Below are 22,977 nucleotides of genomic sequence, written 5' to 3'. Positions count from 1 at the left end.
GCCAACTTTTTACCTCAACGTAGAAATACTCAATATCAAGTAGTCTAAATGTCCTGCATTATTAGCAATATAGCATATTTAAAGTTTGAAAAGTAAAAAGACATTTTACAGCAGAGTGCTCCCTGTAAGTGTAAGTGTAATTTTTTATCATTGGATTTCAATGTGGCTGGTTGAGGGGGAGCTAATAATTATTTGCTATGTTATATACAATACCATTTTATAGATTGTTGAGTAGTAGTGCATCTATGTAATTATTATTGCACTACTAGCCTATTAATAGCTTTAAATAGCACTTTGTAGCAAGTTGAAAAAGTGCTTTGAAGTTTTAAAACAAGAGAATGCAGACGATTGTTAACTTGTAAATCAGTACAGAAATTATATATATATATATATATATATATATATATATATATATATATATATATATATATTTCTTTTTTTTAAATGGTACAGAGAAGTAAAGGGAGGGTATTAATAACCTTTAGATGGTCCAGGTCTGCACACTATCTGCAAACTAACTACAACTCCAGCTGTGAGATAAATGGTGTAGAGGTGATTCCCCCCACCCCTCCTGAAATGTAGAGTAGAAGAAATATTCAAGTTAAGTGAGCCCACACGTACCTTAAAATTACTACTTGAGTCAAAGTACATAGTTACGTTCCACCACCACTTTGACAAAAAGTATTTAGCTAAGCGCTGAGAATTTGTTGGACCCCTTCATCTCTCTCTCACACACAGCAGACCAACGCCGCCATCTTGTGGGTCCACTCGTGTAGTACGTTTAAGGAAAACAATAGCCGTGCAGTAGCTACGGAAGGAAATTAACCTCCTTTAAACTGGACACGTTAAACAGGTGGCAAAACGGATCTGGTAGAATAATATCACCGGTTGAACATTTTTAACGTTTTTACTATCTGTTTTTCTGCAACCGCTGGGTTCCGACCATAGACTACGACCGAGAAGATGTGTCCGAGATGAATTGTTTATATGCAGCCTTCAGGAAGCATAACGTTACTGTGCACTGCAGCGAGAGCGCATATAGCCCACCTAACGTTAGACTTCCTAATAATAACCAATAATAATAATAACCAACGATATCGGTTTGCTCAAACCCAACATGTTGGTCTGAGTGAGGGTTGTTTTGCATTTTGGCGCAGTCTGTCTCGATACCGCTAGTGCGAACAAAATGGAGGGTAATAAGTTGCTGTTAAGTTGCCCGATGTAACGTTCTATGGACCAGTGCAGTTTAGACTGTGTGAGTTAATCAGCTGGTTTCGAAATCTTTTTGTTGGACAGAGAGAAAGAGTAACGGACAGATTAAGAAATAACGTTACAGTAAAATCACTCCACTAAGACGGCTTTACTTTCAAAATAGAAGCGCAATGGGTAACAAAACTGTAACGTTATTGATTATGTGCACAGTAAAAACAAGATTTATTGTTATGTGAAATCTCTTACCTACAGATACTAAATATATAGAATAGCCTATTAAAAGATAACACAAAATGAGCGACTCTAGGGATACAGCAAGCGTCCCCGGCTCATCCAGCTTCAGCAGCGGGACCGGGCTGAGTTTAGCCGCGGGCAGATCACTCCCAGGGCGGGTCAGGAGTGTGTCCTCCCCCACTCCTCCTGGAAGACTGACGTCCCTCAGAACCAGGGACCTGACACTGGGGGGAGTCTTCAAAAAAATCAAAGGTATGCCTACTGTATGGCACACGACAAAGGCGTGGAAACACGACATTTTCCTGTATTATATAAAAGCGTTAATAGACTGGGCAACAAAAACTGTTTACAATTAACAAGTGCCTACAAGTAGAGAATTAAATTAATTAAACATGTCTACAGTATTAAATTAATGTTGAGTCACAGGATTCCCATACACTCTACACTGCAATATAGGATAATATACTCCAAACCAAACTTTGAAAGCTCCCTTACTGCTCAAGGGTACTTTTTTGCACCATATCAGTAAACCATGTGTTTAGTAAGTCTGTTGTCAGGCATGCTAATTAACCTGTTTCACAGTTAGAACTTCACATGGCTCCAATCTCACATCACTGTAGTAGGACAGTTGAGCAACAGAAATGTGTCCTTTTTTTTCTTTTACTTCTATTGCACAATTCATACATTCAATACAAAGTGATTTACATGAAAAATAATAAAACAAGGATAAATACAACACATTAAGATAAATATAAGACAATATAAAGTAATTGTTAGGTAAAAACTCTTAAGGTGAAGCAATGTTAAAAAAAGATGTCTTAAGATGTTGTTGATGTAACAGTGCCTACAGTTTTAGAGTCTATTAAACCACCAAGCAGACTACTCCATAGTTAAAAGCAAATAAAGCCATCTTTTTTCACAACATTTCTAAACAGTAGTGTAGAAACGTTACTCTGTTTTTGTTTGCACAATGAAAGGCTCCAAATCAATCAGTGTGCTTCAGTCCCTTTTCCCTTGGAAGTTGGCTGTCCTTGAGCTGAGAAGCGCCTGATTTAGCTGCATGCTGGAAAATGCCTGTTTCAAAAGAACCCTGTTTCAAGGCTAAAATAGTTTAGTTCTTTCTAGTCTCGCTTTGCCAGACCATCAACACGCTGCGGAGCGGAGGAGGGTTGGCTAGTCCACATAGCATTCTGGGATGGGAGCAAAACGTGCTCTGGTTTATCGGCATTTCTTTAAACCAATCACAATCGTGGAAAATAGTTGTGCAAGAGAAAACTCAGATTGGACAGATAGTTAGCTAGCTGTCTGGTTTTACCCTGCAGACATCTGGGGAGCAGCTAACCGTAGTCCTCATAAATCCACCGAATTTAAAATTCCAACACAAAGAAAGAGGAAGGAAACGGACATTGGCAAAAATTCGTGCATCCTGCAGCACCGGAGCAATCCCGGAAGTGGACCGTCAAGGATATAGACTAAATTCTTTCATGCTGGATTAAAACTATGGAACGACCGATACTGTGTTTTTGTTTTTTTAAGGCCGATATCAATTATTAGTAGTTAGTGAAACCGATATTTGGATCCGATATGCATGTACAGTAGTAGCGCACATTTTAATAAATTAACTTTATCTGTTATCCGGCAAATAAAACGCAGATACAGATAATCTGCAAACTGCCAAAGAAACGGGCCAATAATCGTCCAGGGACGATAATAGGTCTATCACTAATTAAAACGATATTGTTGAACTGTTTACATGGTGATAAAACACATTTCCTTCTTTAACAGGAAGGTCAGGGTCAACATTAGGGTCTCAGTTTAGAAAAAGTTATTCTGCTCGTTGGAAAGAAATATTGTTATCTTCATTAGCACACAAAATAAGTCCTATTGAATCTAGCAGCTACAAATGTATAGCATATTAAATATTCCATGTATTTGCATCACCTTTGTTTTAAATCCCAATGAAGAAATACTTGGTATTAAAAATGTTTGGATTTCTTTGTGTTTTTTCCTAAGAAAACTTTTGAGCCAAATGTCCATGCTGTGAGGAAAAGCAAAGATGAGTGAGTGGCCATCAATAAGATAATTCCAGTCTCCTGTTTATTTATGAGTTTTAAACTTAGCATATTGTGTGCTGTTAGTATGTAGTGTATAGTGATTATAAATGTCATATTCGATTCTTGCCCAGGTTAAAGGAAGAGATCCGTGTGACTCCAAAAAAGGAGAGAAGAGAGAGGGATGAGAGGAGGAGAGAGAACAGAGGGAGGAGGAGAGAGAGGCCTCAGACTATCCAGTCTCACTCCATCTTTGAGCAGGGTCCTGCCGACACCGTACGCAAAACAGGTGCACAACTTCTTTCTTTTTCCTTTCTTTTTCAGTGGAATTTGAGCATCCTTCACAATCAGCCCATCTCTCTATTCAGGCTTGCGTGGTGCTATAGACCTGCATGACTCCACCACCTCTCCTGTGTGTAAACTGGTGAAGAAAGAAAGGAAAGACTCGGAGGAGGATGAAGATGAGATACTCCGTAAACTACAGAGAGATGACGTGAGTATTTCCTGCTAGCTGCTGTACCTTAAAAGGATACATTCACAATTGTTCAAGGCTGTCTTAAAGGGGTGATAGAATGCAAAACTGATTTCACTATGTCATAGTTGAATAACGACAGTTCGGTGGGTAAATAGGACATACATAGAAGTTCAAAGTCCCACTGACACCCCTTTACTATGAAAATCTCATATTTTGAAACTGCCGCTGAAAACGGGCGAATCTCAACAAAGTTGGAAGTTGACGTCAACCTCCCAAAAACCGGAACCTTTGTCAGCCCATGGGTGTATTAAGAGAACGGTCACGCCCCAACATTTACATAGGCTACACAACTGACCTGAGATCAGGTAGTCTTCTGAATCTAGCTAGGTCACGCAGATCTCTGCTATTCCATTACAAAATTCACTTCTGAAACTTTTTTAGGCGAGAAATCAACTATGTAAAGCTCAAATATGGGCCACTTTACGAAAATGGATGGCTAATTGCAAATTTTGTCCGACTGTGTGTCGGAGTTCGGTGCCGGTGCTGCCTGTGTTGCTGCCTCGCCGCCCAGCCTGCCTTCCTTCACAGACCCCGGCCTGCTATGAGGTACTTGGAGCTCCGTCACGACTGGCAGCCCACAGCACTCCATACCCGCGCAAAGTCACCGTCTCTTGGGGTAATAGACAACTAAATGCTCCTGCTCTGACGGAGCTCCAGGGCCTGAAACTCCCCTCTTCCTGCTAGCTAAATGCCCGGTGTATGTGAGTGAGAGCACGGTCAGCGAGCTTGTTACACCAGCAATCTCTTACCACAGGTTTCAGTTAATCTTTTAATGTGTGTAATTATAATGTGTTGAGTTATTTAAACAAACGATTGGGGAAATACACGCTTCTTGTCCGCGAGTCTCATTGATAGAGCCTACGTCGGGATGGAGCTAGCTAGCCTCCTCTTAGAATTCCTCTGGAATTCACAAAAATTCATTAACTTGAAATCGGACACCGTTGTTAGCTTTATAAGACATTTAGTTAGATGTTGTATAAGCGGCATGACGAAATTCAAACTGTAAATATACTCGAATTACAACCAAAAATGAAGCTAACTAGCCACAATCTGTACACATAGGATTGAAGGGACAGTCGCAGCTAACGAAACCCTTACAGCTCACAAATATTCATTAACTTGAAATCGGACACCGTTGTTGTCTTTATAAAACATTTAGTTAGATGTTGTATAAGTGGCGTGACGAAATTCAAACTGTAAATATACTTGAATTACGACCAAAAATGAAGCTAACTATCCGTGATTTGTAGCTACACATAGATAGGATTGAAGTGACAGTCGCAGCTAACGAAACACCTAGCTAAACTTCACAAATATTAATTAACTTGAAATCAGACACCGTTGTTAGCTTTATAAGACATTTAGATGTTGTATAGCCAAGTGGCGTGACATTGTGTGTAACATGTGGTAAGAAATTGCTGGTTTAACATGCGCGCTGACCGCTCTCTCACTCTCACACAACGGGCCATTTAGCTAGCAGGAAGAGGGGAGTTACAGGCACTGGAGCTCTGTCAGGGCTGCCAGCCTAACGGAGCTCACAGCAGGCCGGGGTCTGCAAAGGCAGGTGGCGAGGCGGCAGCACCGCCGCTGAAGTCCGACACTTACCATACGTCTTACCATATTTGCAATTAGCCATCAATTTTCGTTTTTACGAAACAAGCTGTTTATTAGTTTGCTTCTAATCTTTAGAAATTTAGCTGCTGCCAGAGACAAACCGGCTCCTCCCCCCAGCATGGCTACTTAATATGCACGTGAACTACGTCATCATGCATTCTTTATTCTTTCTCCTCACCATAGATATATCTATGCTCCTAACTGTGTATTAGGCTTCTGAAAATGTGTCCCCCAGAACAGTGTAGTTGAATAGCCCTGCTGTAAGCTTTGTACAGTCACATCTACCCTCTGGTCAGTGAACAGCTCTTTTTCATATCCAGTGTAAAGAGCCAGAGGCAAGAAGGGGAATGGGGTGAAAATTATTAACATTTGGGCCACAAAAATGTACTATTGTAATGTTTTTTTTTTTTTTTCAAGGGTCTTGGAATTTGGCAATAAAAAATGTTGCTTTTTCTAAAAAAGGAAACCTGTCTTTTGTATATAACAAGCAACAGGTTTCTTTTTTTTTAGTAAACAGCAGTAATAAATATTTACTATTGCTGTTTACAAAGTATTTCTTACTAAGTATTTCTTATCCGATTACTCAATTAATCGATGGAATAATCGGTAGAATATTCGATTACTAAAATAATCGATAGCTGCAGCCCTAATCGTGACTCAAGTGGTGTTACACTTTTAAAATATATAAAAACAACATACGAAACAGGCTACATTTAGTGCACACACTTTATAGGCTCCGTAAAGTTCAGCTAAAGCATACTAGCATTAGCGCTTGTTGGGCTGTAAACAGAGTATAAACACAGCCGTGAATTAGCATGGAATGTAGAATGGTCGGCATTTAACATTCACAAACTCCACCAGCAGTTAGCAGTTTAATGGATACAAATCACCACATTTCTGCACCACTCCGTGTTAACACAGCCCCCCTCTTTTACCCGGCGACAGAGCATCTCTAGCTTGGACGGCTAGCAGGCCTGGTAGCTGGACAGTCCGGTACACTATTCAGGCATGTTTCCCAAACAACAAAAACACAGCTGTCTCTGAACTCGCGTTGGGAGTTTCGTTGAAGTTGGATGTAGTCCAGTTTGTTGTCTAATGAGCGGACACTTGCAAGCAGGATCCGTAAAGTTCAGCTAACGCATACTAGCACTGGTGTAGCTAAACACAGAGTATAAACACAGCCGTGAATTAGCGTGGAATGTCGGCATTTAACAGTCACAAGCTCCACCAGCAGTTAGCAGTAGCTAGTTGGATTTCATTTCTGCACCAGTCCGTGTTAACACAGCCCACCTCCACTGGCCGGCGAGAGCAGTCTGGTAGCCGGATAGTCCCGGTGCCGGTACACTGTTGTTCAGCCATTTTTCCAAAAAAACAAAAACACAGCAGTCTCTGAACTCGCGTTGGGAGTTTCTTTGAAGGTGGATGTAGTCCAGTTTATTGTTTAATGAGCGGACACTTGCAAGCAGGATTGATGGGACAGGTGGCCGGCTAACGTTAGCTTTCCACCTAGCCGATGAGGATGTCCCCTAGCCGGCTAGCGGCATCGAGCGACACCGCTGATCTCCGTGCAGGCGAAGCTCGCGTAGTGTGCCGAGTATTCCGTCTGTAATAACGTTTCCTGCATATTCTCCGATGTATCCCGGTGGTACACACGTGTGGTAGTTTGAATGCACATAATTGGTGTAAATGTTTGCTGCTGAAAACAGAGAGCCTGTTTAGCGAAACTTAAAGATGGCTAATAGTCGTTTTCATTCGGAATACCTCGGCCAGACTCGGCAGTCCAACCCCCTGTGGGCGGGTTGAAAACATGAGGAAGTAGCTCCTACTACAGGCTGTAGTCCTTGCCTCTGGCCAAAAAATCTTCCGATGACGCAAAAATCGTCATTTTACGTCATCGGAAGATTTTTTCCAGACCCCAAATGCAGAGATCTCTCGTCTCAGGGGGACATGAGGGAGGGAAGCACGGTCATTCAGAAATACTACCGGGTTTCTACTGATACAAAGCTGAATGCTAAATTGGTAAAGTATCCCTTTAAGAGAGCAAGCAATTGATTTTTGTAAGTTAACCTTATACCCTGAAGTCTTACAAAATGTTTGAATATCTGCCAAAACATGGCGCACAGTTGACATAAGTTCAGTAACAAATAATAAAGTATCATCGGCATAGAGAGAAATTTTGTGATGTTGTGTGCCTGCGGTCACTCCCTTTATCATAGGATTAGTTCTGATCATCTCAGCAAACGGTTCTAAAGCAATAACAAATAATAATGGGGAGAGAGGGAAGCCTTGCCTGGTACCTCTTCCTAAGTGCACTTGGGGAGATTCTACATTATTAGTACAGACAGTTGCATTTGGAGTGTCATATAATGCTTTAATCCATTCAGTGAAATTGTAGCCTAATTTAAATTGATCTAGTACTAAAAAAAGAAGGTGTTTTTTTCTGGTTCAGATAATGTATGATGTTAATATTATCAGATGAGTGATGGCCTTTAATGAATCCAGTTTGATCTAAATTTATTAATTTTGGGAGAATTAATTCTAATCTCTTCGATAACCGTTTTGTAATAATTTTATAGTCACAATTAAGCAAACTTATAGGCCTATATGAGGCACAACTTTGAGGTTCTTTACCTTCTTTCAATATGACAGAGATTTTAGCTGTCCAATCGCAGTTTTCTCTCGCACAACTATTTTGCAGCAGCTCTGTGAGAAGTTTTGCACCGCCCATGACCATTCTGGTTGGTTTAAAGAAATGCCATTAAAGCAATGTTTTCCTCCCATCCCTGAATGCTGTGTGGACTAGCCTTCAGCGCGCTTTGGAGGAGGGTTTGGCAAAGCGAAACTAGTCTTTTTGTACAAAATTCCCTCTTTGTGTTACTATCCCTCTGCTGCAGTTCATCAAGGACCCTGTCATTGCAAGTCCAATATATTAACCCTCCTCGTAGCTCTGGTCTGTTGTCTACGCACTCCTAAGAAAAATATTTGACTACCAGTGACACCTTTCACATTAGAGTCATTTTTCCATTGTTAAAGGTACACTGTGTACTGTTTTAAGTATTTTATTAGCTAAAATCAATGTCTTCATTAATAAATATGTCCTCATTGGTGTAAAATGACCTCTGCCAATGATCTGACTTATCCTCGTAAGCGAAGAATTTCTTATCTGTATTTACATTGGATGGGCAAGTCCAAGGAGGCTTCCATGTCGTTCCGCCATTTTGAAAAACTATAGGCTAATCGCTGAGAGGGACATAAAGCACTAGCCTACCAAGGCCGGATTTACCACCAGGCCGATTGGGCCGGTGCCCGGGGGCCTCCAACCTCTAGGGGGCCTCCAAGACCCCACTAACTGTGTGGCCTCATCCTTTTTTTTTTTTTCTTTTTTTTTCTATTTAAAATTAAATTAAAATAAAATTAATTAATTAGTGTGTGTTTGTGTGTATGTGTGTTAACAATAATTTAGTTGCACACAAAAAAGTATTATGATCAGTTTTTAGGCTGTGTCTGATGACTACGAGTCAGGTTACCACTGTTACCGAAACTGTTGATAGCGGCAAGACAGGCGGTGGAGGATAGAGAGAGAGAGAGTAGAGGACATTGAGAAAACAAAACAAACAACATGGATAAAAAACGGTGGAGCAGCGGAGCCACAAAACGGAAAGCTAAAAGGGAGAAGGATAGCAGAGAGGATTTAATTAAGAGTAATATTCCAACCATCTCCACTTTTTTCATAAGTCGTCTCGACGCTAATAAAGAGCCTGGCGTGCCTGCAGTGATGCTAGCAATGAGGAGTTTAGCATCACAACATCCAGCCTGGCTATTTCCAAGGAGGTAAGCTTCGCTTCAGAACGCGAACCTCCGATGGCGCCATTTTGTTGCTACGAAGCAATCACCTCTTGTTAGCGTTACACTGACCGCCATTTTTTTTACGTCACTTGACTGCGAATAACTTTACATCTGAAGCGTTTAAAGACTCTATTTGTCCATTGTTTATTTCTAAAGAAACACGACAATGTATAAAAGGCTCCATTACCTTGTGCCTCATGTTATGGCTCCATAGCAGACGTTTTTGTAAAAATAAGCTAACGATTGTGTCATAACCAAGTGACTTACTGTCACACAGTAGAGGAATTACCGTATAGTACAGGAGAAGCTCGCAGGCAGTTTCGACTTACATTAGCTGTTTAGATTTAATTACTAATGTTAACTAGCATGTTAGTTAGCAATAATTAGCCTGTGCTTATGTTATCTCCTTACATATACCTACGCTCTCCGTCTCTGTAAGATTGGAAATGATTGAGATTTCTCTTGGCACAGCTACCAGAAGACTTACAACTTTCAGACACGTTGCTCACGTCACATTTACATTGTCTCTGTCAGTTGGAGGCTGCGCAGTAAAGCAAGAGATCACCGGAAAAGTGCTTCTAATAGCCTTCACTGGTCTCCGTCCAGAGCAACGGGGTTTATTGGTCCATTATATACTGTCTATGGCTATTTCAGATGAACAATTAGAACAACATCAGCACCCTGAGCATCAGCAGCACGACAGACAGAGAACCACAGCCCGGCTGGAGTGACAGACACCTGTTTAAATGCTCTCGCCCCATATGATAGGTTGCTTTTTAAATCATGTAACGTTGTTGTATTAATATACTGTTCATTTTTATGACCAGAAACGCGGTCTAAGCTTATCAATGCATTTCAATGCATCATATGTGGGAGTCATTCTCTAGTTGAGGGTACTTTCACATCATATTTCACATGCATATTTTAAAAGGAGCCTATATCTTTTGTCTTTTTCCGTCAGTTCACTGCATAGAATCGGTGAAGTATAGCTTTGTTGTTTTTAATAATTTTAGAACCATCCGCTGATTAGCTAAATCACTTAGGCCCAGGGTTAAATTGGGCCGGGGCTCCCCGGGGCTCAGCGCCGGCACATTAGCCTGCTCGTTTGTCCGGATGTGCCTGCTTGCAGTCTAAATATGTCACATAAAATTTGTTGAATTGATGCTTTTGAAAACATGATATTTCTGACAATAAATGAAAGATTTTTGAAATGGCATGTCTATTTTGTCTCGGCGGAGATGAGATGAGAACAATCACAACAACTGCAGACAATTCACCACCGCGGGTCAACTACATAACGCCTATTGTCTCCGTCGGTAGGATTAACAGATAAAATGCCTTCTCCTAAAGCTAAAAACCCCGTTCGCAGCGGTGGAAGTCCGGTGCTCGGAAGCTTCACCGGCCGCTAAGAGTTCATGTCGCTGACCAAGCCTGAACCGGTCCTCGCTGTCGCATCTCCGCCAGCGGTAGGGCTCCGAGCATCGAGAGCCCCACTCGGTGCCGTGTCTGTGCGTGCGTGCGTGCGTGCGTGCGTGTGTGTGTTAGTAAAGAGAGAGATTGGGAGAAGGAAGGTTGTGTGAGGTGGACCTGCTCACCATAGATCCAAATCTTCTCAGATGTTGCTACTGTCATATGCTGCACTGTCTCTTCATGTGGCACATTATGTTTGGCACATTGTATGGGTCACTTCTTTTATCATAACAAGGTAATACAGTGTTTAATCAAGTGATGACTGATTAACAGTAATGTAAATGCAAGTATAGGCTCTTAACCTTGCAGTTTTTGCACATATCATGTAAGACTCAATTTCTCCATTTCTTTCCACAAAACTCTCCTGAAAGTGCCATTTAACGGTTTATTTATTTTTTTTTAATTCCCGGGAGGGGGTATACCTCCGGACCGCCCTAGGGTGATTTTGATGACATGCTTTTCGAAGAAGAGGTTGCTGTCCAAACTAATTCCTGATGGTGTGGATGTGTGAGGAGGGAGACAGAGTGAATTTACAGATGGTGAAGCAAAAGTTGTGCGATGTATGCAAGAGGAATTTGGGACCGATGATGATCGTGTCTGATTTGTCACAGTTAAGTTTGAGAAAGTTGGTTTGCATCCATGATTTAATTTCACTGAGGCCAATGGTCAAAGTGGAGTGAGTTGCCGTATTGGGGATGTAGAGCTGAACAACATCGGTAATGGCGTTACATTGTCAGGTGTCATTACATATCAGGAAATTATGACATAGAATAAAATAGTTGCCATACATTAAGTTGTGCAACTTAACTTTGAGAACTACATTTCACGCTGAGAGTGAGCTGTATAGGCCTATACGTATATATAAGTTATACGCAACCTATTTTCATTCATATATTTGAAACAGCTCTGTTACACTAGGCTAGTAGATGTTGATCATCTGTTTCTCCGTGAAGGGGAGAGAAAGTGAGAGAGAGTAAAAGAGGTGCTCAACAATCAGCTGTTTTTCCAAAGTCAGTTCTTTAGGCTGTATTTTCATGGATTTTAATCTGCTTTATTGCAATAAATTCTGTTGATTTTGTTCTGTGATAGTTTCAATTTTGTCCTTTGTTTTATAGATATTTATAGAGTCACAATTAACATCACAAGAAATGGAGTTGGAGAAAGTGGTTTTGTTTTAAACTTAAGAAAAACCCACAGCTTACTTTTACTGTTTCTAAAAATGTAGATGCTGTGTGAGTTTGGGCCGTGAGTTCTGGGAGGGGGGGCCTCCAAGATTTTGTGCCCAGGGGCCTCTGCATTCTAAATCCGTGCCTGAGCCTACCTGTCTAGCTAATCCACGACGCGTTTTCGTTTAGAGCCAGCGTCACGTGACTGAAACCAGCTGAAACGTAGAAGGAGGTCAGTGAGAGGCGATTGTCACTGCCCCGGCAAATTTGAAAGCCTGCACTGCCCTTTAGTTCATAATGGAGGATCGTACTTAACGCCAAGCCACAGGAGAAGGAATCCTCGTCGCCAAAAAAGCGAAAATTGGAAGACATGTTGTCATAGCTTCTTGGTACATAACGGCTACCGTAGTTGCAACACGCATTTGAAACAGCGAGGCGCTAGAGAGCATGATTCATTTGAATGCAAAATACAATTTTACCGCTAGATGGGAAAAATTCCTACACAGTGTACCTTTTTAATATGAGAATATTGACTTTAACATCATATCATAAAATTAAAGCAGGGGTCCAAAACTGCCGGCATTTCTCAGTCTTTTATTTAAGAGTGCTTTTCTAGAAAGGTTGGTCTTATTTCACATAGGCTATTTAACATTTAAGAAGTTGAACCTAACTGTGCATCACAGCACTCTGATTTACATGACACAACTGATACAATAATGTCTCTTTCTGGACCTAGAGGACAGAGGAGATGTTTTTTTAAGGAGTTTAATGTGGCTGTTTCCTGTCTCATCTGCAAGCAGAAAACTGCTGTTTTCCAGAAATACAGTCTCAGCTCATTCCTACACGAGAATTGAAAAAATAAAGTCCTGCACAATGTTTAGCTGTACAGCATTAGTTTGTAATGACTGACCTACTGGTTAGTCAGTGAGTTTTAATTGGCACTGCGCGATATAAAGAAAATATGCGATAATGTTTTTGAATATTGCAATAAGGATATTACTTGCAATAAATAAACAGATATCAAAATGTACTCAGTTCTGCATTTCTGTTGCTTTTAGTATTCTTCTAAAATACCGGTACAACAAATTGTTTGTAGAATTTAAAACAAAGGAAATAATTTCTAACACTTTTATTGAACATTGAATTAAATATAAAAGGCACTACTAAAAAAAAGAATGTTAAAAATGATTGTGTTTTCTACTGATATTTTCTTGTGTCTATTGCGATATGTATATTGCGGCAGTTTATATTGCGATGACGATAAAAAAAAAAACTACATATTGTGCAGTCCTAGTTTTAATTCATATTATAATCCGCAGTAATAACAATCACCCATCTCATCATTGGTCATAACTAATGTTATATGTTGCACTTACAGTTCATAGATGATCCCGGGCTGAGGAATGATGACAAGCTGAAACCCATCCAGCTGCCTCTGTGTCAGTCCAGTAGCTTCAATAAGAGTCGAACACTGCCAACCACCACAACATGTGAGAAAAACCACCTCTGACTACTACTGCTACTACCACTACTGTCTCCGCACTAACAGTGTCACATTACATGCCTGTAAACAAAGAGCTCATTTCATTCAGGACACTCACTTTAAGGTATAAACCATCTATTTCAGCAATATGCACTCATGTGATGCTCTGGAACAAATCTGAGCAAGCTTTAACACAAACTATCGCTGAGCTGACAGAGTCTGAGATACCCAACTTTTAATGAACACATATTAAAGGTCCCATGACATGGTGATCCCCTAATACTGTATCTGAAGTCTCTTTCCCAAAATTCAGCCTTGGTGCAGAATTACAGCCACTAGAGCCAGTCCCACAATGAGCTTTCCTTAGGATGTGCCATTTCTGTGTCTATAGCTATTGAGGAGGAAAGAGGGGGGGCAAGGTGGAGGGTGGGGGTGTGGCCTTGACCAACTGCCACTTTGCTCGTTTGAAAGCCATGATGTCTCTTTCTCATGGGTGGGCCAAATTCTCTGGGTGGGCAAAGCAGAGAAAGGGGAGGTAACCTTGCTCCTTATGACCTCATAAGGAGAAGATTCCTGATTGGCCCATCTGAGCTTTCATTTTCTCAAAAGGCAGAGCAGGATACCCAGGGCTCGGTTTACACCTATCACCATTTCTAGCCACTGGGGGACCGTAGGCAGGCTGGGGGAATGCATATTAATGTTAAAAAATCTCATAAAGTAAAATGTTCATGTCATGGGACCTTTTTAAGTACACATGCAACATTTGAGTAGGACTAAATGCTAATCATGGAGGAGGCTGGGGGGATGTAAGGAGTTACATTTCTGAAAGCAGGCAGCAGTGTTGCATACAGACCGCATGAGTGCCAAATGTTTATATGGACCACCTATTATGAGAGATAAGATAGTGGACGTGTGAATGGAAAGTGTATGGAACATATCAACTAAAAGAATTACTTCCATTCCTGACGGTACTGCCACAAGGCTCCATGTCCGTGCATGATCAATAAGTAATCTGTTGCAGCCCGTTCTTGTGTTCAAGTGTGTTGTGGTTGTCATGTTGGCAGGTGCAGAGAACCCTCCCCTGTTCAGACCTCCGTCTTGTAGGCCTCAGAGTAGAACAGGCCTCAGCAGAACAGAGGTGCCCAAATCAGAGCCGCCATCTTTGGTAGAACTGCTGCAGGATATCAGCCTGTCTGGCAGAGAGGAGCTCTTCTTCATGCAGTTACCTGACAGTATGCCGGGCAGAGCGTCTGGACAGAAGGTTGACCCGCCTCAAGGATCTACAGCAGAGAAACCTACCAAGAAGGAAGGCAAGCCTGAAGACAAGAGGCCTTCACATCTACAAGCACAAGTGAGTTCTTGTGCACATTGAGCACATAACTTTGGCTTTGCTGCATTCAATGCCTCCCTCTTGTTCTGCTTTGTGTTGTTACTGACCCTCTTAGGAAGCCTTTTTCCTGAATAATGCGTCAACCCTGAATATTTGTACTCTCTGAATTTACTTAGTGGCATCTCTTCATGCAGCTAAATCTGGCGTTACTTGCTCAGGTTTTGAGACATACAGTATGTGTCCGAGGTTTCTGCTGCTGCCTTAAAAACCACTGACAACAACAAACTACACGTTTTATGTCATATTCAATATCTCCAGATCAAGGCAGTGCAGCATTTTGTTTTGTTAAGAAGCAGAGAGATGCGCCGTTTCAACTAGGCCTTCCATGCGATTGTAGGTCTTCCAGAAGCTTTTTGATCCAGCCTGAAACTAAAGTGTCTTTCTACAATAAATCCATAATTATGAATCCATGTCAATCTATATCGCCACATCACTTCAAGCTTTGCGTCCTAGTAGGCCTATATATGGACATAAACTCTGAAGAAATTGGACTCTAAAATCTAGAAACTATAAAGATAATTAAGTGATCCATTTAATGCACACTTTAAACATGACTGTACACAGTGTATTTATCAGTTATTTCCCCCCAGCAAAAGGTTAAAAACCATTGAGGTGTCCTCTCCCTGTTGTTTCCTGAATGCCCAGTATGTACATTAGCCTTCAACTATATAGTTACTGGTCCCGTGAACTAAGGCTATAATTAGGGAGGATTGTACAATTATAAAAACCTATAATAATTGTTCAATCCTCCCAAATGATAGTCCCAGTTCACTGGAGAGAACACACATTGTGTGCTAAGAATGCCAAATACAGTGCACATGGAAGAGGAACAAACATGGTCCTTTATTAAAGAATATTAAAAGAAATAAATCATCTAAAATAGTAAAAGGTGTATTTGTCCCTGACCAGTCTGCTATTGTTGGGACCATAAACACGTGTATAGCACTTTATATATTATCCTTCATCACTGACTTCATTTAAAACACATTTGCAACTGTATCAGCCTTTTCTAATTATCTCAACAACTGCCATAATATATTCATCAAACTTGTAACAACAATATGAATAGCAGTTTTCATACAGCAATATAACAGTAACAATGAAAAATTATAAAGAAATAATGGTCACAACGTTATATAAAGTGCTTTACTGAACAGCAATATGCACCTGTTGTATTTTAATGCAGGTTGATAATAATAATAATAATAACAATAATAATTAAAGCTGAAAGCAGCGATGGACGGGCCCTCGCGCCTCTGCGCACGTCGGGGTCACCGGCGGATGCCGCTCCTTGCGACCGTGCATTTGCGCGGCACTCAGACACCGCAAATCGTCAACAATGGAAAGGGAACTCCCTGCCGAGTTCAACGATACCTCACACAAGACTCTACGTCATACGGTTCATTAGCTGTAAAAAGGGGCATGGCTAAAGCATAGGGGGCGGGTCAAACCACACAAGGGTATAGCTTAAACGGTTCAAATGTTATGAAAGGGGGCATGGCTTAAGCATAGGGGGCGGGTCAAACCATCACCAATGAAGAAGGAACTCTCTGCTGAGTTCAATGACACCTCACACAAGACACAAGACACGGAGCGTGACCTGAGTAAGTGGGCGTGGTTAAAGTATAGGCAGGGTTCATATATTTTGAAAAAAACTGGAAAAGTTATGGAATTTCAAAAATGCAAATTCCAGGCCTGGAAAGGTTTTAGAAACATAAAAAGACCCAGAAAGTTTGGGAAAAGTCATGGAATTTATTTTAACACAGCATAATAATATGTGATTAATAAATGTATTTTCATGTCATCTTAACCTCAACGTTGTATTCGGGGAGCGATATTATGAATCCCACTATGAACCACATACATTATCATTCATTTTATTGTTAAACCTCTGAGGGTAAACTATAACACAGATTTGTATTCTTATTGTATAATGTCGACTGACATTTTCAGGAACACATAATCATGGAAATTTGCCAAAAAGTCATGGAATAATCATGAAAAAGTCATTGAAAAGTATTGTAAGTATGCATATGAACCCTGTATAGGGGGCGGCTCAGTATCATATGTAGACCACACATACTGAGTTTCATGTAAATCGGATGATGTTTCTCATATAAGGCAGATTTCCTGGTGCCAGCGGGGGGCGCTATGACCAAAAGTAAATTTTGGCCTGTAGGTGTCCTCAGGCCTGGACCCTTGTTAATCATGAGAAATTTCGGGCAGATACGACAACGTACACTCAACTTACAACAACTTCTTTGTTCATCGCTAAACACTCAAAATGGCCACCACGCCACCCCACACCGTCTGAGGAAATGTTTTTCTTTTCATCTTTAACTTCTTAAGATGGCACAGACCGAATTTGAAGTTGAATGGATGAAATCTCTAGGAGGAGTTTGTTAAAGTACAACATGTGGAAATGGCCAAAATCGCACAAATTTCGAACATTGAAATCAAAATGGCGGACTTCCTGTTGGGTTTAGGGTATGGCTCTAATAAAGGTTTTTGTACATCTTGACATGTTACATATGTGTACCAAGTTTTGTGAGTCTACGTTAAACACACTGCAGGGGCTCAATTGTTTTGACTCTGTAGGGGGCGCTAGCGAGCCATTTTTGTGCGCCTATTCCCGAAACCCTGAAAATATGTAACTTTTTACCAGACTTGATGCGCCCGCCAATTTTGGTGAGTTTTTGCATATGTTAAGCCCCTCAAAAAGCCAATTCATTTGGTGTAAAAATAATTCCTTCAGTTTCAATAGGGCCTTCGCCGCTGCTAATAAGGAAAAAGCACTGCTGAGTGTTCATAAAAGGCTCCTGGATTAATACATCCTGGCTGGTAGCCTGGTCAGGAGCAAGCTAGCTGCACAGAATAAATCTCCACGGAAATTTTGGTGCCTCTGCTTTTGTGAAACCGAATCAAGGGTAAATTCATCCAGGATAACTGGAATATCCCGGTTTAATCCCTTATCCTGGTTTTGTGCAGTAGCCCTCTGCTGGATGCCCAGCTCTCCTCTCATCTCCTTTCACTAACAGCCATTCACCAAAATACCTAACTGGTGCAGAAAAGGTCAAACGGCACTAGTGAAAAGGTTTGCACAATGTGCCACAACAGAGCCATTTATATCCAAAATGTTTTGATAGGACTGTTAGTAAAGAAGTGTATTTATCTCGTTGTTTCAAACTTTTCTGCATATACATTTTTGTTATTTTATTTATTTTGGCCTAAAGATTTCTGTCAAATTTACAGACATTTAGTACTGTACAACATATCAACTGTTGATCTTTTTAATCCAGAGATGCTAGTCTCAGTCAGTTATTAACAGATTGTGGATCTCTGCCTGTCCTCAGGAGGCTGCGGTGAAGGAGGGCTGCCCGGTACTTTCCCAACTCCCAGAAGGATTTTTGGGTAAGCTGCAGATCAGGAAGTCAGGAAAGGTGGAGCTGAAGCTGGGTCACATTGTCCTGGATGTCTCTGAGGGCACTGCGTTCTCCTTCCTGCAGGTGTGTGCGTGTGTGTGTGTGTGTGTGTGTGTGTGTGTGTGTGTGTGTGTGTGTGTGTGTGTGTGTGTGTGTGTGTGTGTGATATAATAACAAAGTATACATAACATTATAAGAGGCAGTGTAAACTATTCACTCAAAGTCTCTTATTATGAGAACATCTGTGACTTTAAGCCCAGTTCAGACCAAAGATTCACGTCAAGACTTACCTTCCTATTTACACCAATGTGACGAGACTAGACAGTGTATCATCTCCATAGCGACGACTCTTTGTAATTCCGTAGTGATAGGCTTGCTACAGTTGCATTTGTATTAGTGATGATTCGGCAAAACAATGTTTTATTTCTCCGATTCACTGCTTTGTTCTATCGCCGCTCCCTCTCTCCAGTCACTCTCTAGCTCGCTTGGCCACATTACCGTGCTCATGGGCAGTCGTTGAGCTACAACCAGCCTCTGGCGACTTGACCAGCTGAGTGACGACGTCAGCTGGTTTGAGTCGAGCTGAGACGGGCCGGTTCAGACTGCTGCAACTTTTCCACTCAACGATCTAAAACGGTTTTGTCTCGTCACGACTCTTTGGTCTGAACTGAGCTTCACTCAAACATGTCTATGCTTGTTCAAAAGAGCAAACTATAGGCAGTCACCTCAGAGTGGTAGGAGTATGTGACATTTTGATAAAAAGCCTTTACATGGCTTGTTCATAAAACATTTTTTTATGATGGTTTTGACCATGGCAGGTTTTCGTCAGGGTTCAAACGAAGAGACAATACCTGAGCCTGACTTGATGCTCTCAGGGGTGTGTCCTTATGGGGTCATTAGGAAAGTACATGGGAGATGAGGGTCATTAAAAGATTACTTCTCCAAAAAAAGTAAAGGGTATTGACTCAAACTCAATTTCTGTGTTGAATAGATATGAATCTTTTTTAAAGCTAATTTTTTGGGCATGTTAAGCCTTTATTTTATACAACAGCTTAGACATAAAAGGGGAGAGAGAGGGGGGGGAATGACATGCAGCAAAAGGCCGCTGGTCGGAGTCCAACCCACGGCTGCTGCGTCAAGGAGTAAACCTCTATATATGGGCACACGTGCTCTACCAACTGAGCTAACCAGGCGCGCAAAATCAACTTCTAAAATCAACTTTTTTATTTAGGTTTAGATACACTGTTGCATCAAGTTTGGAAATGAATAGATGTTAAACTCATACCAAACCCTCAGTTTTTAATAAATGTGTGTATAAAAGTGTGTAAAGACTTCTGTTGTAAACATGTGCCCTCTGGAGTCAAATAGTGCCAAGCAAACACAAAAGTTCAACTTTCTTTTGTCTTCACATCAAAAATGATTATTTTAGCCCATTATACAACAGTATTTAAGACTACTAGAGCTTTGACTCCCTCATCCTCCTAATTAGATTTTGGATAATTTTTTTATTCGCCATCATAAAAGTATTTGTCTTGTTGGAAGGATTTTTATAGAATGTTTAATTGACAGTCCCGTTATCAGACACATGACAAAAATATCAACCTGTAACCATATCTTCCCAGTAGAGTTGAACATTTTAAGGAATTTCAGTTAAATCATAATCTCCAAAAAATAATCTTTTAAGTTGAAGCTAATTGTAATATTTTGTAGGACAGCATATAGGTAACCCTTTTTTACTCTTTGTCGTAACTGAAGAGACTGCAGTTAGCAATGGATTCTATCTAAATTCTGAAGTGTGTTAAATATATCCCAGCATGTTTAATAAACCGACTCAAACGGAATCTTCAGGGTTTATGTTACAGTTTTCAGTGCCGATCCAGAATGAAAATCTCCGGAGGATAGCAGACTGTTTCCTGCCTGGGGTGGAGTTCTGCATTTACAGATTCTGTGTGGCCCTATTAATAAGAATATACAGTACATTTCTATTTTAATTTTAAATCATCATTTAAAAAAAAAATCTTTTAGGAAAAAAATCTTACCAAACGTTTATAACATATCATTTATTGCCAAATGCAATCTACTGGACTTTTTTTTCAATCCTCTTTAAAACTGAACACTTAACTACTGTATTACAATACCAGGTTATGTCTGCCAATAATATGTGATTATAAAAACAAAGCCACTCTGACACTGTTGATAGAGAAGCCATCCATCTCTCTTCCTTCTGCAGCAACTGGTGTCTGTGCGTCTGTCTGATGGCCGAACTGGAGACATGATGGTGTTAGGCAACGTCCACCACAAACTGGTCTTATCTCCTGACTTCCAGGCTTTACTGAGACAAGCTTCACCGCAGCAGGGACAAGGACCCTGATCATCTCTCAGCCACTCACAGAAAGCCAACACAGACCTTTATTTTCATTTGTTTGAATTGTGTGGGTTTTGTTACCCCACCAAGTGATCACTGTGGAGGAAATGACAGGTTTGTATATTCTCCATACCTCTCCTCTGAGGTTTTAAGGCAGCTATGTAGGTTACCCTCAGTAATCGGTTTTCTTTGATCATTTTTATGCTATGGTTTAGTTTTGTAAATTTTGAACATCCTGTGATAGCAAAACCATCTGTCAAAATCTGAATGATTCTGTTTTTTTTCTTTTCTCGGATGTGAAGACACCGCCAGAGGAGACATTTTTTTTTGGAAAGGATACAAATTGTGATGTGGTAAATACAACCTAGTGATCCTCGAGGACTCCGTTGTAGATGTTACCTGAGCACTGACTCCCCATCTACAGAGGGGGGACTTCTGACAGAGAGTTCTACGTACATCAGCAGAGCAGTCAACATGGTTGTGAGCTTAGAGGCTTCACGCAGAGCTTTTTCCGTAGCCTACATAAGTGGCCTGAAGTTTATACTTGGGTTGGTGTGTGCGTCGAGCCGGCGTGTGTGTGTGGGGAGTGTGTGGTAGAGTGAGGGAGAAGTGAGAGAGTGACAGTTATTAGCTTCGGAGTGAGTAGTGTCTCCGCTGTTCTTTCTGACCACGGTGGGAGATCTGTAGCAGGAGAAGTTAACCCTCTCCTTGATCTCATGTTGTTGATGGAGAAGGAGAACCAGGAAATGAGTCGGGGGGGAATGCAACGCTACCACACCACAGCTGAGCAACTTGCGTCGCCGCGGCGTGTTGTTAGATTTTTTTGAGAGGTGCAGCGTGATTTACTCTTCTGCGTCAAATCTACAGTGTGGCTACGTACGCAGGTACGTGGAGACACGACCCTCGTCGGACCCAATGTCGTAGATTTGACACAGAAGAATAAATCAAGCTTAAGACAAAACAACAGATGCTTTGATAACTCCATTTTCATATGTTTTAGTGAGATAACTGCTTCTTTATTAATCCCTCTAGAGCGGTTTCTCACCATGTGTGTAATGTTTTGTGTGATGGTGCAAAGCAAATGTACCTTCTTAGACTGCTTAAAGGCAGGGTTGGTAATGTTGAAAAGCTAGCAAGATTTGAAAGTAGCATCCCGTGTCCATTTATATTTGGGCTCCCATGGTAACCGGTTAGAGCTTACACGCTGCCTGCGTGACACATGCGTCTCAGGTGCGGCTCGAGCTGCGCTGAAAACGCGCGCCTGCTAGAAATAGGACCGACGCCTATTTTTCATGCGACACGCAAGCATCTTGGAAGCGTTTCCAGGCAACAGAATAGGAAAAGATGTTTATATGTCATTTAGACACAAATACATATTAATAAATTACATGTTTGATGTTTGAGTCTCTAGGTTTTGATATAAATGCAGTTATATAAATGTAATTTTAAAAAAATCGATTTTCTAATATTGCACCTGTCAATCCAGAAGGAAATATTCTGGAGCCTATTTTTCCGTCAATACTGCCGACGTTGTCTTTGCTGTAATCAGATCAGTATATATTTATGTTTAACATGGTATTTCATTTTATCAATGGGAAACAAGGCAAGCAGCAGCGCCGCATCAGACACCTTTCTGGTGGGTAAAGACGTAGAAAACGCCACGCAGCTGACACGCAACAGAATCACCACGCTCACGCCACGCAGCCAGTGTGTAGCCGGCCTTACAGTGGCTACAGATATAAAAAGTCTATATTGCGAATAGTTAACAACCCCTGCCTTTAACCAGTAACTGCACTGATGTACAGATGGAATTTGTAACTTTATTAGTATTTAGCAAACTTAGATATAGTAGTATTTTCAGTATTCATACTAGATGTTTGTTTTGTCTGTTTGGGAGCCTGCTTTTTTGCTACCTCATCATTTAATTTGTCAGTCCTAATCTATTTTTTGAAAAAATGCCAGCCAAGCTTTCAAATCAGTAGAAGGACATAAACATGTTCAGAGTCTTGAATGACCTCTTAGTGAAAGAGATACAAGAGACTGCTCTATTTTCATTATGCTAGACTGAAGTGCAGCTTTTGATACAGTAGATCAAGTTATCCTGGTATATAAATATGACTTTTAATGCTATTCATGGCTCCCGATCATGTGCGAAGCCTCATGTCCTATTGGTTGTTCTTGTGTCTAGA

At 40.9% G+C, this 22,977-nt stretch overlaps 1 protein-coding gene across 1 annotated transcript; it reads left to right on the top strand.

The window, feature by feature from the left end:
* The first annotated feature begins 640 nt into the window (after positions 1-640).
* zgc:171971 (DNA-directed RNA polymerase III subunit RPC4) lies at positions 641-22,119 on the top strand. The gene is made up of 8 exons (XM_028568737.1): positions 641-1,678; positions 3,450-3,506; positions 3,632-3,786; positions 3,866-3,990; positions 13,507-13,618; positions 14,676-14,962; positions 18,355-18,507; positions 20,654-22,119. Exons 1-8 carry the CDS (start codon positions 1,506-1,508, stop codon positions 20,792-20,794), a joined length of 1,203 nt encoding a protein of 400 aa, XP_028424538.1. The 5' UTR covers positions 641-1,505; the 3' UTR covers positions 20,795-22,119.
* The last annotated feature ends 858 nt before the right edge of the window (positions 22,120-22,977 follow it).

The sequence above is a fragment of the Perca flavescens genome, chromosome 21 (genome assembly GCF_004354835.1).
Source record: "Perca flavescens isolate YP-PL-M2 chromosome 21, PFLA_1.0, whole genome shotgun sequence".
NCBI lineage: Eukaryota > Metazoa > Chordata > Actinopteri > Perciformes > Percidae > Perca > Perca flavescens.
The sequence above is the reverse complement of the archived record's forward strand: the minus strand, read 5'-3'. Positions and strand labels throughout refer to the sequence as shown.

Coding starts and splice junctions, on each gene's coding strand:
- zgc:171971 (XM_028568737.1), top strand. CDS start 1,506: ATGAGCGACTCTAGGGATACAGCAAGCGTCCCCGGCTCATCCAGCTTC. Junction 3,507..3,631: donor GTGAGGAAAAGCAAAGATGA/GTGAGTGGCCAT, acceptor ATTCTTGCCCAG/GTTAAAGGAAGAGATCCGTG. Junction 18,508..20,653: donor CTGCGTTCTCCTTCCTGCAG/GTGTGTGCGTGT, acceptor TTCCTTCTGCAG/CAACTGGTGTCTGTGCGTCT.